The sequence below is a fragment of the Rhipicephalus microplus genome, chromosome 8, assembly GCF_043290135.1.
Source record: "Rhipicephalus microplus isolate Deutch F79 chromosome 8, USDA_Rmic, whole genome shotgun sequence".
In the NCBI taxonomy this organism is placed as follows: domain Eukaryota; kingdom Metazoa; phylum Arthropoda; class Arachnida; order Ixodida; family Ixodidae; genus Rhipicephalus; species Rhipicephalus microplus.
In genome coordinates this window covers 6604636-6622865 of record NC_134707.1, presented here as the reverse complement: position 1 = coordinate 6622865, position 18230 = coordinate 6604636, and the positions used below count along the sequence as shown (strand labels likewise).

The window sequence follows — 18230 nt, the reverse complement described above, 5'->3', positions numbered from 1 at the left end:
TCGCGCAGGCGTAACCGTTTTCTGAAAAAATGACCCAACAAGACCAACAACATGTCATTCAACAAGCTTCGCTTGAAAACGTGCCTCACCTGTTATCTCACGCTTGAAAACGCCGACGCAGCCGACGTTGACGAAAGCGACGAATGCTTCTCGCCGTCAGTCATGCATGGGCTTGTCGCTGGGTAGATGGTGTTTATGACAGTACGGCTGAAGAAAAATAATTGCGTAAGGTGTGTTGAATAAATCGTTTTTATGTATAAAGAACATACCAAATTTGGGCGTGTAATTATTAATTTGTGAAAACAATTTTGTTGCATTGATTATAACTGTGTTTTTTTTGCGCTTGCGCCCTCTGAAGTTTGGTGGGAGCACTAGTTCGTTACGTAGTCGTGACGCATTTCCTGAGGCCAGGTTTTGCGGAGTGTCCGCTCTTGTCTTCTTCTTTCTCTATGTTTACATGTCTACTACAGTTAAACCCATTCATAAAAGGCATGCTCCGGGCAGCAGTCCTTGTCTTTTACATGAGATGTCTCTTATAAGCAGGGTACCACATATGCATTTTCTTATCGACCCGTATTTTAGTGTAGGCACACTGATGTCTCCTGTATTCATTTGTCTCTTATATCGGTGTCTCTTACAAAGGGATTCGATTGTATATAGCATGATAGAAGAGTAAAATAACAACTAGGCATCACAAAATGTGAATTGCATAATGAGTTGATGATTTTAAAGCTTCCAACCTATGGAAAAAAGCTCAGCCCTAACTCATCGTCGGCCACGGTATCAACAAAGTGCACGTAATGCTTTACACATGCGTGGTGGGCATCTTGGTACTCTGCAGAATGTTGAATAAATGGCATAATGGGTACTACCTTACTTCATAAAAATATAATAGTACATGGTGTACTGGGTATCTTGCAACTGTACCTGCTGTAGTCCCTTCAAGAGGGTTTACAAAGAACCTCAGAAAGGCTGCGCTGCATGTTCTGCATAGGCCTGGCGTTTTTTTTTTTTTTTTAACTCGTAGCCATCTTGTCTTTGCATTTTTTTTTTTTTTCAAAAAGGCACACTGCCATACAAGCTGATAGCAGCCGTGCTACTGGAACCCCCGGCGGACCAGAGACGCCCCGGCATCCTCCGGAGGGAACCGGGACAGGAGTTTCTCATCACCACTCGCCAGGACTTCCTCCTTGAACTGGGCCTGCGCTGGCCCGATCTGTTTCCTGGACCGGACGGATACTTCGGCTTTGTGCTCCGGTCGCTGTCTTCCACGTCGCTCGAGGCCCGCTGGATGACGCTGAAGTTTGTGAGGCGTACATCGGTCTTGCATCTGTGCAACAGCTGTGTCTTGTCAACCGGTATGGACCTCGACCGGATGGCTCAACTGGTCCTCAACCGCATTATCCGCACCGTCTGCGATGGGCCAGGAGAACACCAGCAGTACATGGCATGCTTTGCAGAGGTAACTGCAGCAAAACTGTTATATGGGCGAGTTGGTAGGTGAGGAACGCATAGTTGACAGGGACGCAAAGAAGAGAGACAAACAAGTTTGACTCAAGATAAAAAAAAATGTAGGTGTCATGTTATTTACCAGATAACACTAACCTGTTCGAATGTGTACATAGGGCAAACAAGTCAGGGGGTCGACACCCATCTAAGAGAGCATAAAATTTTTCTAAGGAAGGGAACTTTTTCGCACTTGTTGAATCGTTGTAAAATATTTGTCATTGTAGTCCCTTTTTCTTTTTTGTGCGTGATACAGATATTTCGTTTGTTGATTGAGACAAACTAACATGTCAAAATATGGAAGCCTTTCATTTATAATGGTGTTGGTCATTTCAGTGGGGGGGGGGGATGTGTTGCTCATATTCTTTTTTTGTTGCCTTTTGTTTCAGGCGTGTTCAGTGCTTACTGCCTGTAATGGCCCGTTTATGGAGAAGCTCGACTGGCAGGGGAGCTCTACATTTGAAGATGTGAGTGTTCTGAGATTGCCCTACGCATATTTGACATTGAAAGGCATTGAAGTGAATTTGTGGCGTGGCATATATTCTTGCAATATTTTTTTTCATCCTTTTCATTTGTCATCTCTAGTCTTTCCCTATACACTCCAGAATACTAAACTTTTATTTGCGTCAACATTTTTATTGTCCTTGCTAACACAAACTTAATTTGCAGGTGCTCTCCTATCTCCTCGACCGGTATGAGAACATCAAAAAGTGAGTGTTTTTAATAAACGAATTTTCGATGCAACTTATATTGTAGTGTAGCAAGACAGGAAGATTTAAAAAAAAAATATTGAGCACTAATTTTCACAACACCAAAAGACATGGCTGTACATTCACTGTACTGATTGTATAATTGAAGTTTGCACCTATTCCACATGAATGCAAAGTCAAATTTTATTCTTATAATATCAGCATTTCATCTGCAGTGTAGGTTTATGCAAAGTGTACAAGCTAATTGTAATATGTTTGTCAGAGTGATAACTCGTGATCAAGAGCAGCTAAAGCTATATTATTTTTATAACAAAAATGCAATGTGCATTTTACAGAAAAAATTTCTAATATTCTACGTACATTTTAGCATTCATTTTCCTATTTCTTTACGGTAGTCATAGTAAAACATTCAAGTTTGACCGCCTACAGCATGTGTTCTCAAAGAGAGTTCTGTGGAAGCCAGGTGTTCTGTGAAACAAAGGCAACCCGCTCCCATTTTACTCCCATTAGCAACTAATTTGTTCCTATAGACAAGCAAATTAGCATTGAATTCTGCATTTAACAAAGCCATTGCACACGGCATCCGCACGTCAGGTGTCTGCGGGTAGCGAGAGACTCGCGTGGTAGCTGCACAAGTGTGTGCCATAAAACTTGCATGATTTGCAGACGTGTGGTGACAGAACTTGCGCATTGCTGGTCGTGCTCGTGAGGGTTCAAACTTTTTCAAGTGATGTTAACGGGCACTTCGACACATAATTTGTGGCTCATGGAGTGTCTGCAGTCATGTTTTGCCATTTTCATACTGATTGATTTGCCATGGCTTTGTGTCTGTTTTGTTATCCAAGTGCTCAAGAGTGCTTTGATGTAGAAGGTGTTGCTTCGGGCCGCCTATGGGATACAAAGGCATTTAGGCTTAGCTTTATGGCTGGTGTAATGCTCGACGGCATGCCTCTATTTTTATTTTGCAAAAAAAATTTAAAATAAACAAAACAGGCTTTTGTATGTCAGTCGCTTTGTTTGTGTGAATACATTGCAGCGTGTTGGTGATGCAGTGTGTTGCAGCATGCAGTGTGTTGGTCTGTGAAAGATGTATGCGACTCACGAAGAGACGCTGGGGAATCGCAAGTCATTGTTGGTAGTTCTACAATAACTGAGATGGCCTCAATATGAAAAGAAGAAAAAAAAAAGAGACCAGTATGGTCACTGCTAATACTGTGGTTGCGCACATCGAAAAGTGTTATGACCTGCTCCCCTCCAAAAAAGTTGGGGGGGTTCCACGGCACTCTCAAAAAGTCATTGGGGTTTTCCAAGGCCAGCAAGTTCGAAAACTCGTGATTTACAGAATGACTAGTTATGATTCAACCTGAAAACAGCCTGCGATATTTGGTTTATGGCACTTTAGAGTATCTAGCTATCTATTTTCACTTTCTTATCAACGCTATTTTTTTCTACTGCCCCTGGAAAAAGTAAAGATGCAGGTTTGTCCACGTCTTAAACTGTTTGACCTACAATAAAAAGTATTGCGTACTTGGAATCACCATGAGAAACTAAGCAAGGCTGTTTAGTTCAATTAGGTTTGGTCATACAGCAAATCTCCCCAACTTATGCGTCTCTTACTAGAAAAAAAGTTAAGGGCGCTGTCCAGGCCTGAATGAAAAGATGCATGGTGGTGTTTTTGTTAAAAGCATTTAAAGCTATACACAGTAGTGAACGTGCCTTCAAGTCTTCTTTATTTTTTATTCCTTTAAGCTGAGCTGGCTGGAAAGCAGTCTTTGTTCAAGTTCATGTATTTCCGCTACCCAGTATTGAGCACATTTGACAGACTGCTTTTTTTTCCTCCAAAACAGTGAGCCGACCAAGCGTTCTCTTCTGGAGTTCGTATGCAGCACTGCTGAGCAGCTGATCATCTTGAAGAATGTAAGTGCCTCTTGTGGCCAACGGCTTCGCCGTCCTGGCACACCTGAAAGAACCGTTACATCACTAAAATTGCCGCTTCATTGTTTCTGTTAGGTGCTCTCTTTTCTCGTTTTCATGCAAAGCAGCCAAGTTTCAGTGCATGTTTGCGACAACCGTTTCTGTTAATTTAACTTTTTTTTTTTTCATTTGATCTACTGATGCTGCCGTTTTGCAGCAGGACCTTTGGAAGCATCCAATAATCCTACGGTGGAGCCTACAACTGCTCGACCTGTCAGAACCAACAGAGGATCTGTCTAGGAGGCTTATGGCCAGTGGAGCCATGTCCACTCTTGCTCAAGTTGTCGTAGCAGCCCACCAGTCTGGTAAGTGGTGTAATTATGGAGGTGACTTGTTGAGCATTGTTTTTTGCTCACTGCCGTAACATACAATATAATACAGTTGAACTCGTTAATAACGAACTCCAAAGTGCCGCAACAAGTAGCCGTTATATCATTTGTTCATTGTATATAGACCCTTAAAAACGTGCTCTTAGCAACCAAACTGTTTTTTTTCTTTCTGTGTATTTTTACTAAAAAGTGCTAACAGCCCCTCTTGTGAGAAGTAGGGCCTTTTCCATGTTAACAACTCTGTGCTCAGGAGTGAATTAAACTACTTCGCAATGAACTCGGGTTGTTAAGTGTGGTACCTCCACGTGGAAGCAATTGTTCCTGGCTAGTTGCGTGCAGTATGTCGCTTACTTTGCTCTCGCTGTTGCACAAGCCGTTTGCGGTCTAATCTGTTCACACGTTGGTGCGTTCTTCGGGCACGCTTCATTCCGGATCGTGCTCAGGTGTGCCGAGTAACCTGTTCATTCAACACGACGAAGGCACGCATTTTGGTAGCAAAACACCAGCGGCCTCCCATAATGTGGCGAACTTGCAAACGGCAGCATAACGCGCTTGTACTGCTGTTACTCCATGCGGTTTAAACACGCGCAGCCGTACAGATATCTGCAGATGACTGCTTGGCTGCATATATCTGCAGAGAGCAAATAGTATGGGGGCGCTAGCGCTCCTGCCTCTAAAACCGCCCAGCACTTCTCGTGTTTCGTGCTGTTTTTGCCTTCACACGCATGTGGGGAGAGAATGGGCGCACTCTAGCAACACGTGTCAGTCAGATGGTACGCCACGCTGTGCGCACATGTGAGGCGCTTGCGTCTTCCTGTTGAATCTGCTGCTTCCAGGGCAGAGAAGGCTGCTCAAGGGTGTGTATCTGGCGGCAGAGCTATCACAGATCTGCCAACGGAACAGGTTTGCTCTGCTTGGAGCAGAAATATTGGTGCCCAAAGTGCTTCAAATCTACCAATGAAATTCACTCTTGGTTTGTGATTTATGGAGAAACTGGCCTACTGGAATCTCAAGTATCATGCAGTGAAAATGCCTTACCTGTGGATGTAATCGTGCCCACAAATTATAGCTCAGTCTGTGGCAGTGTATTCAAACCTCATTGTGGCTGTGACAGTTGTGTTAAGAGATTTTTTTCATGAATAGTTTTGATTTTCTTCTTTACAGCAAGTGTCTTAATCTACCATGTGCAGTAGTAGTAGTAGTAACAGTACAGTTAAACTTGCTTATAACGATGAATCTCCATATAACGAATTCTTCAATACAATGGAAGTTTTACTATTCCTTGCCATTGCTCCATAGAAGCACATGCATTTTCAACCTCTATGTAGCAAAGTAACAGTGGGAGACAACCTTGATATAACGAATTTTCCCCACGGACGATCTAGAAATTTCGCTCTGCATTTTGGCATTTTTGTACGAGCGTGCATCTTTCATGGCTGCCCCGCCGTCGACGAAGAGCGAAGCGGCGGCGGCCTGCACCCCACGAGCTGGCATGGGTGCGTGCGCGGGTGTGCCCCCCCCTTCTCCAACACCAAACCGAAATCTAAACAAAAAACAAGAAAACTACTTTTGTGTGTTGGCAGTGCCACGCTTTTAGTTAGCGCCACATATCTGAGGCCGCGTTGCCTATGAAGAGCGCTTTACCAAATGGTTTTATGCGGTGTCTGTATCCGTGTCGTTCGCTCTTTGTTTTTGACACCGTGCGCACGTGCATAGTTTCACTACGCGCGCATAGTGTGGCTCCGACGACGTTTAGCTCTGTTTTGTTTTTTTATTGTGATAGCAATTACATGGACAGTTGTTGCTGGATTTTTTTTTTTTTGCCGCCGTCGCCGTCATTCACCATACACACACACACACACTCACATACACATGAAAAATCAAGAAAGAAAAAAAAAAAGCCGCCCGTGCTCGGCACCCAGCTCGTCACGATGCCGCGATGCGCGTTTATCTCACGCATGCTTTGCCCCACGAGGGTGGGGGGGGGTTAGATGCGTGTGCGTGCGTGCGTTTATCACTCAGTGGGGAGAATCTCGTGCCTTCGACTTTGACCGGAATGATTGCGCTTAGTTGCCGGGCGCACAAAGATCTCTTCGCTCGCTGGGCAGGCGCTGTTCGCGAAAAGAGTGCATGCGCTTTTCAAACGCAGCGAAGTAACTGGGGCACTTGTTAGTACGCACTCACACCTGTACCTGTGAATACGTTTCGTGCCTTATTTTTGTTTAAACAGCCCGTTAAGGGTCGAGCGGTAAACGTCGTTAGTTTGTTCTCGTCTTGTGCATGTTGTTTTCGTGCGTAATTTGTGCGTGAGTAGCGCGCTGCACGTTTCGATGTGCTTGTCGTTCTCATCGTTACATTTCAAGTTGTTGTTGTTATCGCATTCATTGCTTGGTCCTTGCGGCAAAGCTGTGACTTTTCTTTCCTTATATTCGGACAACCGTGTCGTCACAACCGAGGGGATGTCAGATTAGGCGCTGATGGAAACTCTCTGAGACCACGGTGACGACGGATTTCAGAGGTTGACTCGTCACGCGCTTCCGTTTTGTGCCGCGCCACGAGTTCGCAGGCTGGTAGCTTTCGCAATTAGCTGATTAGTTCTGGCAACATGTCTGTGAATTGAATGCAATGCAATGAACACTATAGCAAAAAAATGTAATGTTGTAACAAGGCTGGCAGCCAACTCTTTTGGATCCGATATCAAAGAACCCGTACAAAACGCTGGTGTGAGCAAATACGGCTGCTCCAGAGAGAAGTGCTCTTTTCAATACAGTCTTTTCGCGTTGAAACAGCACTGATACTCGTCCAGATAGCATTATTGCTACTCGAGCGCCCCCCCCTTTCCCCCACGCATTGTTTCATGCTCGTTCAAGACTGGTGGTTTACTTTCTGCTTGAGCATTCGACGACAGTTCTAACACGCCAGAGATGTTATGCACTTTCCAGGCGATAGGGATGGACAAACTTTTGATCTCTGCTTCAGCAGCGCCCGCGCGCTTTTACCCGCTCTTGAAAGTTGGGAGGCGCAGGGGCATGTTATCAATTTGGACTTGTTACGAAACATGGCGGCGACAGCAAAAACCCGCCAAGAGTGTCCATACAATTGCTATCGCAATAATAATGCAGTTATTTACTTTAAACCAAGAATTTTGGGTTAGCTCTGCCTTCAGTCCCCCTTTTGTTTAATTTGTGCGTTTATCTTTTCTAATTTTCGTGCCAAACATGCATATAACGAAATCCTCTTTATAACGAATTTTCCAGGGAATTTTATCAGTTTTGTTATATCCAGGTTTAACTGTAGTAGTAGTAGTAGTAGTAGTAGTAGTAGTAGTAGTAGTAGTAGTAGTAGTAGTAGTCACACAGGTCATGTGACCAGAGGGTGTAGTGAGTAAATAAACCAAATCAAATGATGACACCCGAAATTATTATATTTGATGATGACGAATTTCGGTACCAAATACAGTAGAGCAATGCACATTTCGATTAATTTCGTTAGTTAGGGCCCCCAGGTCTCGTGATAGTGTTTTACCCAATCAAGCATAAGCACATGTAGTATTTCTAATCAAGCAATGGATTTACTACATAATGCGTTCTCGCTGCCAATCGTGTACACTCGTGGACTTACAGCTTGCTGTCCGATGGGTTTCATGGCATAGAAGTGACTAACTTCCTTTTCTTTCCCCCCTCCCTCTTTTTTAGGTGGTACCATTGTGTCATTCTGGTGGGCACTCATCAACTTCCTTCAGGACGACGAATCTAGCGTGAGGGATGGGGCTGTGAAGGCTGTCACCAAACTCATCACTCTGCTCAGTAACACAAATTTCTTACTCAAAATTTCTCAGCAGATATACTCGTCTATTCTCTGCTGTGTTGGCGATTTCGTGTATGTGTGCCTGAAGGCAGTCGACATACTTGTGCCGGCTATCTAAACTAGAGGCCAAGAAAAGTCCTGGTATTTACATACTGAAACATGACTTAAATTTAATTCAAAAAGGTAATTAACATGGGGTTTGAAAAAACACGTAATTTAAATTGCCACCATAGTCTCTACTAAGCCTGTAGATGAGGTTCGCGTTTATTCTGCATACATTTCACCAAATTGCTATGCAGCATACTTTCAAGTATAACAATGCATTCTGCTATCGATGTGTTTCAGTCTCAGTGTGAGAAATTTTACTTTTTTTAGTTTTAGCCCTCAATATTAGAACATCATTCACCACAAGGAGAGAAATTCACCTTAAGACAACCGTGTACCAATTGGTTTTAAAGGGCCAGTAAACAGCGCTGAGGTCCAAAAAGTTTTAAAAAGAGATATATGTGCTGTTTTTCTTTGTGAACATGCTGCTGCAAGAATTTTGCAAATATTTGCTATATTAAGGAAGTTACAGGGGTTAGAACATCGGTGTAAACTAGTTTGGCGCGGCCTCGCCCCCCTTCTTCCTTCCATGAAGGGGAAGGCGAAGCCCATCGTCGTGACTCCGCCCACTTCGGAAACATGAGAACACGTCAGCGATTGACATCATCGGTGAACTCGATCAGTCGCAACACACTTCCGCTTGCTGCGAAGCGTGGTTGTTTGTTTACGGTTTGCCGCACCAGCCGCAGGTCAACCGTGTAAACGTTAGGTGCAACCACAAACGATCAGGTCCCTGACGTACGTCGCTGGATGGCCGATTCACTTCAGCCATGCAGCGCTCAGGGCCCCATCGTGAGGCACCCAGTGCCGATGCTTCTCCGCTTCCCAGTCGCTCGATTTGCAGCCGATAACAGAGCAACGCTTTTTACCCGTGTTGTTCATGTCAAGGGTGAACTACGTTCGTACGTGCGCACAGGCACTGTAGTTGAGTGAATAGTGTACATGTGCATGCGATAACTGCGAGGCTGGTTCTTTCACCGCAGTGCCAAGAAACAAGGGCAGTTTCATAGCTGTGGATGGGAACAGGAACTGACGTTGACTTCACTACCGTTTTTTCACACCTGATTTAGACCAATCGGCAAGCTGCTTTGACGAGCAGCGTGCTACGTCACGTCGCCGATCGCAAAGTTGACGTCACTGCGCGTGCAAGGGGGTCAGTCAAGGGTAGGAAAGATGCGCGGGAATTGTTTTTTGATATAGAGGCCCTGCGCGACCCGCAGCGCTCTAATATTCAGAAAACGTGATCGCTGCGGTCTAATCTACGAATCGCTGAGCTTGTATGGGGGGTGTAAAAAAAAGATCGGGACCTGTTTACTGGCCCTTTAAGAGGACATGCGATTAAAAAAAGTAGCTGCATTAATCTGTCGCTTAGGGCAATGAAGTTTTTGCTGTATATATGGGCTTTTATGCTGATTTCAAATATGTAATTTGTTTTACAGTAAGTTGCACAATTTTAATTTTATGCCATGGATCATGTTGCTCTACATTAACAGTAGAATGCAAATAACTACAAAGAAAGTGAGTACTATTAGACGTTTTGATGGACAAGGAAAATTGTAATGTGACAATTCTTAGAATAGTCAGTCCATACTAATTGTGAATTTAGGTTCGTCATAGTTATACAGGTCATGTCAAGTTTCAAAGGAGATATTTGCACCCTTGACATGTCAAAAAATATGTGGGCGGAATTTCATCCCAGTCCTGCTATCATAGATACAAAAACATGGTGTCCAGACTCGAGAAGTTGCTCAAGAATAGATCTTGAGAAAAAGGCATTTTAGAGGTATAAGTGAGAAGCTCATCTACTATGTTGAAAAGACACATTGTTTAAGACGATTTCTCCCATCATGAGAGATTGGCATAGATGGTTCATTTTGAGCATGTGGGTTTAGTGAACTCCTCATGCAAAGTGCAATGGCAAGCAGCCAGGTGACCATTTCCAGGGGACTCTGGACAACGAGCTCCTTTTGGTTTTCTGTAGCCACCTCGTGCTTTTTAAAAGGGATTCCAACCTACTTCGAGTTTAATTGCAATCTTCTGGGTTTTTTTTTGTTGTTATTGTGAAAGTAGAGAAACTACACTTGTAAAAGCAAATGAAAACAAAAAAAATATAATTTTGGGAAAATCACGAGTTTTTCGATTCGCATCTACCCTTAAGCATTTACTGCTGTCTTTCATTCACGCTAACTATGTTTTCTCTTTCATTCACGCTAACTATGTTTTAATGTAAACAATGTATTGAATGTTTCAATGTGTTTTTTATCAGGTTTTTCTGTTTTGTTTTTCTCTTTCTGATGTGCTGGTCTATGTGTTCAGCAGAACTTCGACATCATAAATGCAAATATAGCACCAGTCATTCAATTTCAGAAACTAAATAGAAAACTGCATTACTACTAATAGAATTGGGAATTTAGCAGGTGTATGTTTATATTGGAAGATCTTTGATAGTGAAGTTATCTTTTGACAAATGCGATTTCATTGTAATGAGCTCCCACTGCATTTTGTATGTTTCGTATGTGTTGCATTTCGGTATACATATATGATGTGGGTTAAACACTACCGTTCCATTGCCGTCTGCTGCCTTTGCTGTATGGCGCAAGGAGGCTTGTCAAGCTGCTTCGAGGCAGCCTTCATCTTGCTGACCTCTGCCATTTTGGCAATTGTTATCATGATGAAAAAGATGTGAACTCAGCGGCACCTACGCGCTTTACTTTTGACATTTCTTTACAAGTGCTCGTCTCTTGCTGGTAGTAAAAAGGCGCTACAGCAATCCGTGACACAACCAAGAGCCTTGCACACTTCACGTACACTTCTCAGGTAGCCTCGCACCGTAACGAATCTCCATATTTTATACATGCGTCATAAGCGCTCGCCAGATATCCACACGTTGCTTCTACCCAACCTGTGCAACGCTGCGCTGCTTTCCTTGGCTCATTTCTTCAGCCACAGTTATCTCTACACTTTTCGTAATAGAGTGTGTTATTGTGTTATAGTTTTTCGAACTCAACAAGACATGAATGTGTGCATGAGTGCTGTGCTGCAGACCAACTGAATATACTGATCACATTGTCCAACTGTATACAAAGAGAGTGGCCCGAGTACTGCTCTTTTACTGCACACTGCATGCATAACTTGGGTTGTGTGTGGAAATAGTAATGTCCTTATAGTTTTCTTGAACGCTATGCAGCTGCATTTATCAACACTTTTTTTAAATGCGAATGCATTTCTCAGTCGTGCTATGTCAGGCATCCGACGTTGTTCGCGCACCGGCAGGTGTTATCTCTCCGCTCTTACTCCCTCTCCTGTTGCAACAGTTGCGGGCGCGCGTGCTTATCCTTGCCCCTAGCAACCGGAGCATGGAGTGCGAGAGAGTGTAGGAGAGGGTAGGTGCAGTGCTTTGCCGCTCCTTCTCTCACAATTTGCTCTCTCTCCTTTTCGTGCCCCACTCTCCTGTCCACTCGCGCCTCACTGTCGACCATTCGCTGGCTGGGCGCCTCTCAAAAACATTCGGAAATGTGTGCTCGAGACACCGCTGTGAAATGCCAATGCCGAGCCGAGAACGCTGGCGCCCCTCTCTCCCATCGGCTAGCTCCTCACTCTCGACCGTTCGCTGGCTGGGCGCCTCTCAAGACGATGACAGAAGTCAGTGAAGGTGAATGTATGACAGCAACAGTACCCTCTCTCGGCGCAAGAAATGCATTCACATTTCCTCACGATTCCCTTCAGGGAGGTGGGGGTATTTTTTTAATATTATGCCCGTCCTGTCTTTGTTCTTGTGAATGACTTGTTTTTTGCACACAAAATTCCCGATAGCATTTTTTTTTTCTTCCAGTTTTATTTAGCAATATTGTACTGTAGTTGAAGAAAAATTTGCTCTGGTTTGGACATGAATTCGGGACCTACAGTTTGGGTAGCCGCTCTACAAATATAGCTAACCACAATACTAGAAATTTCCAGCACAAGTGTGAATTAACCGCCTGATTAGTTAGTGGACTGAATCACCCTTGTGCTGCCAATGACTAGTATTTTGGTTGCTTTATTTGTAGAGTGACTGTCCTGGAAAGGCGTTGTTTTCAAGTTCTATCCCCAGACTACGGTGAGTTTTTCTTCCACTTGAAGCTATTCTTTCTGAAAGATTTGTATAGTTTTCCACGAGACTTCGAGCTGAAAACAGATGGTTGTCACTTATCCCTGCCACAGCCCTTCCACTACCATGCAGCATTTCGCAGAACTCTTTAGCAATAGCACCAGCGTAGTGAAAATCCCTCATATTCACAAATTAAATGTGTGACCCTTTCTTGGCCGGCACCGTGTGATCTTTTCCACTTGTTTGCTTGCAGATGATCCAGAGTTTCCAGCAACCTCTCTTTTGAAAAAGACTCCACTAGAGCTGGCCCTGTGCCTTTTCGCACATATCTGCGAGCCGGCTGTGGCTGTGCCTAGTTTGGTGAGCTGGATGCTAGCTAGTCAGATGCCAGCTCTAGATACTGAGGTAGGAGCACATTTTTGTCTCTGTTTTTGTTATTTTTGTAAGCTTGACTGTGTTATAGTAGTAGAGAAAAAAAAAATGTGAGCACCGCTCACAGTGCCGTGCCTGCCCTTCAGCTGGTGAAAGCCATTCTACTAGCTTGTTTCCGCTTGAGCCATTAGTACTTTTTTCACAGCTAATATAGATATTACGCATGCTACGAGTCAAAGAATCGTTGTATTTACTTTAAACATTACATTTGGCTGGGCAGCAATGTCAGAATGCCTGATGAAACTTACCAGGACATTCGTTCGAGCTTCTGACCTAAAACCGGAGGCACAAATGTGGGTCCACATGGGAAAGCCAAAATAATGAAACACGAGAGCAGTTTTTGACATCACGAAAATGAGTAAGTTCTATTAGATGGTGCATTTACCCTGAAATCCTGAGCAAGCACCCCCTCCTTTTTTTTAGAGAGACTTGTAATATGCGCCCATGACTTGTAATATGCGCCCCACTATCCGGCCATTTTCACCGTTTCATTCACTATTTTGGAAATGCTGAATACATGCATACAGGGGTGCAACGGCTGCACCAGTTTGATACAGTTCTCAATTTTTGGAGCCAGAACTATGAAATTCGCTAAAACACGCTGTGCTGAAATGACGGACAACACTCTAAATTTTCTTAGTTGCACTAATTTCAGCGAGAAAGGAAGGCCGCGTTGGCCGCCTGCTGTCCAGTACTGGTGCGCAGACCATAACCCTAGACCGTAGTGTAAGTTATATGTACACTATAGTGGAGAGCATCCGCGAGATAAAGTAAAACCAGATAAAGTAAAACACCACTTGCCCATCAATCTGCTGACCACAGCAGTTGCCTGGTAGGCGGTATGACGCAACTTCAAGACAGAAAAGTCATTGCTGGAGCCACCTACGCTTTGCTGGAATTAAAATTTCATAGTGGGTGAACTCAGCTTAGCATGTTAGGAACTAGAGGTGGAAGCGTCTGCCGCATTTCCCGCGTACGAATGAACTGGATGTGCCTCTAACACTGTCGTTGCCGCTGACCACGTTGGTTTGCCATAACTACAGCACATACGGCATTTTCTAGCTTTGAAGTTGCATCATCCCGCCGATAGATATTCGGTGCCATCGTTGGACCAACAGACACGCACTGTTGTTATGTTATCTGGTCAAACACAAGCGAGTTAAGAAATTGTGGAATAAACCTAACTCCACTGTGAAGGAGAAAAAAGAAAAATTTAGAGTGTGCTGCTAGTACTAGTCACAGGGCACAGCACATTTTGCTCCTCATTCAGTCATTCATGCATGTGCCAACTAATTGTACTTGTATGATCACTGATGTCTAAAATATTACTGGCGTAGTGTATGACATTTCTACAGCCCTAAAAACAACAAAGAAAACTTTTTTGTCGTCATTCCCACTGGTTACTGCTGTACAAATCGCACAAATTTTGAGGTCGCCAGCTGCACAGATCCTCATTTTAATTTGGAGTTTATCCAAGGATTTGACAGGTGCTGAAAATGCTTCACCATTGTTTGCACAATGTGATGATTCAAAATGACTTTCTTTAATTGAAATAGCAGTGCTCATGTTCACAGTGCATGGTTTAGATGACATCAAATAGTTTGTGCATGTCTTAATTTTTTTATCTAAATGTAAGCCGTCTTTGTTATACTGCTCCAGATTTGCAATTTCTTGATTAAAAAAATGAATGTTTTTTCCTGTAACCCGCTCCAGATTTCAATTTTCGTGTTCCAAAAGTAACATTTTGCTGCTCCAAAAATTGCTTCAAATTCTATTTTTGTTCTTGTGCCCCTGTACTCAATAAAACATTTTATTGGAAACCGTGGGTATGCATTTTTTTATTCTTAGGGGCTGTCCCTAGTCTCAAATATTGCTCCATTTCCAAGCAAGCCCCCCCCCCTCCCCCTCCAAGTTTGTCGGATTATCTTTCAACCCTAGGGTGAGGCGCTTGCTCGAGATTTTACAGTGTTCAAATTTTCTCTGTATGAGACACATGCTATGCCTAAGGGTGGAACAGACATTCTTTGTTAGGTGTAACTGAATACAGCCTGCAGGGATATTCACTGAACTCAATACTTTTTGCATTTCAGAATGACGAACAACCGTTTGACAAGGGAGAATTGAATACCTTCGCTGAAGAAGTTTTCCTGACCGACATCTGCGCTGGCCTCTTGTCCAGCACTGTGAGCAAGTTGGCCAGGACGACGGTGTTTGCTTCTACGGACTTCTTTGACATATGCTTCGATGAAAAAGAAGCGGGACCAGTAATGTTGAGCATTCACGACCTGTATCGTCACTGCATTCGCAACGTCGACCGCGATGGATCGGAGACCGTCAGTAACTGGGCAGCGTTGCTCTTAAACCGTCACATAGATCCCGTGTTGATTCGCGTCTACCAAAATGTCTCTGTGGCGGCCGCACTAAAAACTAGGGTCAGCAAGAAGGAATTTAAGAGTTCTTTACAAGTCTTGTCACGTGTCCAGACTTCCCTGAAGGCGAGCGGAAGCCGGACGATGTTTGTCTCCAAGGTTGTTGAACGGCTGAGGTGCCTACTAGAAACACAATGTTCTTAGACTCTATAAAATTTCTGTTGGACATTGATTTATCGCTATTGTGATGACTGGCGAACCAAGGGTCATGTCAGCAGTTTCAGCAAGATGCTGGTTACGATGTTTGGAACCTCGCAAACCTTGAGGTTGGCTGGCTAACTGTATTAAGAAACCATGTCAGCCCTTCTTGTACCTTACCTGAGCATTTTGCTCCCATATTTGTTCTTTCTTTTACAAAGCCCTTTGGTACATCACTAGGAGGAGTGAATTGCCTTTGCCTCATTGTTCATAAAGACTTCTGCTGGGGAGGTGTTCTCTTATGGGCCGTTGCACTTTTACACCAAAGAGTTCACTATTGGAAGCTGTAAAAGATTGGCTGCACAGTGATTTCATTCTGTGGTTCAGTTGTAGCTTGGATTGAAGGAATGACAAATTTTTGGGTTAGGCATCTAAATAGAACATAAACTTGAAAGCAAGGTTCGCTGATATGAGCGTTTCTTTATTCGTTGCTCACGTTCACTGCTACAAATAAAGTTCACGTGCATTAGGACCTTTTGTCGAGTTATTTCTAATGTCACAGAAAGTTCCTTGAGCTCTTTGCTGTTGTATTACCAGCTTAGTTGTTTGTTATCAGTGGTGATGCGAACGTTCTTTGACATCTGCTTTACATGTGTACAGGTTATGTGTCTGGCCTTGAATGAAGGAACTGTTTTTTTTTTTTAGAGAGAAATGGTGATCAAGTGTTCTGTACTTTGGAATGTCCTCACTATAGTGCGACCTCGTTTATATGATTCTTTTTCACACGATTTTCCAACACCAGCAGTAGAAAAGGGCGCAGAAAAATTATCCAGGGTAGTTGCCATTCATTTCTACTGACTTATACATTCCTGCAAATTTCCAAGCTAAATCACCGACTTTCAATATATTGCCGGGCTACAACCAGGTGATACGTTCTTCAGCCACTTGATGCCATGTGAGAAAGAAAAAGTGGGGGGTGCATGAGATTGAGAGCCGTAGTTACCCATCCATACAGTGCTCATCCACTTGTCACATGAAAACGATGCCATCACATCTCCTTCTGGGTCGCTGATTCACATCATCACTGCCACCCGTATCCTGATACCATGTACAGTCGGCCACAAATGTTTGCGGATCACGCAAGCATTTGCCAAACTACCTGTTCGTGCCACCCAGCAGTGCACCATCTACCGTCGACCACTGTACGGGGCCGGAAACGTGTCTTGTTATTCACTGGCCTTTCAATTTTCTTATGCTGCGTAGCGCATTGTTAAATTGCAGTTTTAACCCGAAGCGCTTATCTGCTGTATGACCGTCACATTGCTGTTTTCATAGCAGGATCCAAGCTATCACGATTTGTCTCAAATGGCGTTCTGTTGGCTAGGTGTCAGTTTATGATGACAATTGCGACTGATAACAGTTGTGGTCATAGGCTGCTTTGAGGCAGAAGCGCGTATACGCAGATTCCAAAAATTGTGTTGTGTTAAAAAGTGAAAGGTAAAAATTGTTTCTACCCAGTCAGGAAAGAAACAGGCCATAGACTAAAGGAATAATGGTTTTCGGGTGCTACGGTAATGTCGACCACCGTTGACGTAGCGGAAGTGTAGCAAAAAGGCTTTTGGCCACATATTCGCGTGGTTCGTAATCTTTTGTGCTCGACTGTACGTCTACCTTTTTGATACATGGGGCATAGTAGGAATGGTGCTGCTGAAGGCATACTGCGCACATTTAGCAGGCAGTAATCTAAATGCACCACTGTTACTTGCCGCATTTTCTGGTAGGACTGGTGCAAGTGCTCGCAGAATTGAAAGCAACCCAATGTCGAAGTTTTGGCTCAACAAGCTACACTCAAACCTTAATATAACAAAGATGGATATAATGAAATATTGATAATAACGAAGTAAATGAAAAATAATCTTGCACTAGGTACATTGTAAGGAATAACCCTTATAACGAATTTGTGGATGTAACACGCTTATTTTCTTGCAAGATGCAACTTTGTTATAATGAGGTTTTAGTGTACTTGTAATTCTCGAATACAGCTTGTAGATCCATGAAGTGCTCTGGCGTAAGGACAGTTTGCTCTAATTCATTGCACTCATTACACCTGCACTGGTCTTTTCAACAGCTGTAACAATGGTGTTGAGAAAACACTTACTTTATGTATATGCTGAATATCTTTGTGCTTCAGCTTGTAGGCAATGCTGAGTTTCTTTTGGCAGCTTCCAAACGTATGTTATTAAGATCCTACCTTTTCTTCTCAAAAAGCGTATGAACGAGGTTTTCCTGTGTGCGCATTCTCTTCGAACAATGAGCAGTTGGCACCCACGGTTTGTGACTGATCTCAGTGAAGCTTATCGGAAAGAACTTAATTTAAGTACTCTTGATTCTACCATATTTTAACAACAAACCAGGATAACTTCATCGTTAGCCATGTACATTTTTGAAAAAAACATTTGCTCCTAGTGATGCGAAATTTTTCGGGTTGTGAATGTTGCCCGTGCCAACATTTGAGCTATATGATCTGTCCTAGTTGGGGAAATGTTGGCTGCGTTGAAAATTGCTCTTCGCCCATCGCTTATCACTTGTATCCTCAATTTTATCCTGAACTTATATCCTGCAATGATGAGTGTCACACCAGCGAAATCTGACAATTCTCTGGGAAACTCTGCACATTGCTGTTGTCAGGTGCACATTTGTGGCAAAATATATA

At 43.4% G+C, this 18230-nt stretch overlaps 1 protein-coding gene across 1 annotated transcript in view; it reads left to right on the top strand.

Moving 5' to 3' along the window:
• THADA (Thyroid adenoma-associated protein homolog) overlaps window positions 1-16049 on the top strand; it is a 104680-nt gene extending 88631 nt beyond the window's left edge. The window contains exons 32-39 of the mRNA XM_075872312.1: window positions 1065-1462; window positions 1896-1973; window positions 2176-2216; window positions 4064-4133; window positions 4348-4495; window positions 8215-8325; window positions 12772-12923; window positions 15041-16049. Coding sequence (XP_075728427.1) covers window positions 1065-1462; window positions 1896-1973; window positions 2176-2216; window positions 4064-4133; window positions 4348-4495; window positions 8215-8325; window positions 12772-12923; window positions 15041-15523 — 1481 coding nt within the window. The 3' untranslated portion in view covers window positions 15524-16049. The remainder of the gene's footprint in view (window positions 1-1064; window positions 1463-1895; window positions 1974-2175; window positions 2217-4063; window positions 4134-4347; window positions 4496-8214; window positions 8326-12771; window positions 12924-15040) is intronic.
• The last annotated feature ends 2181 nt before the right edge of the window (window positions 16050-18230 follow it).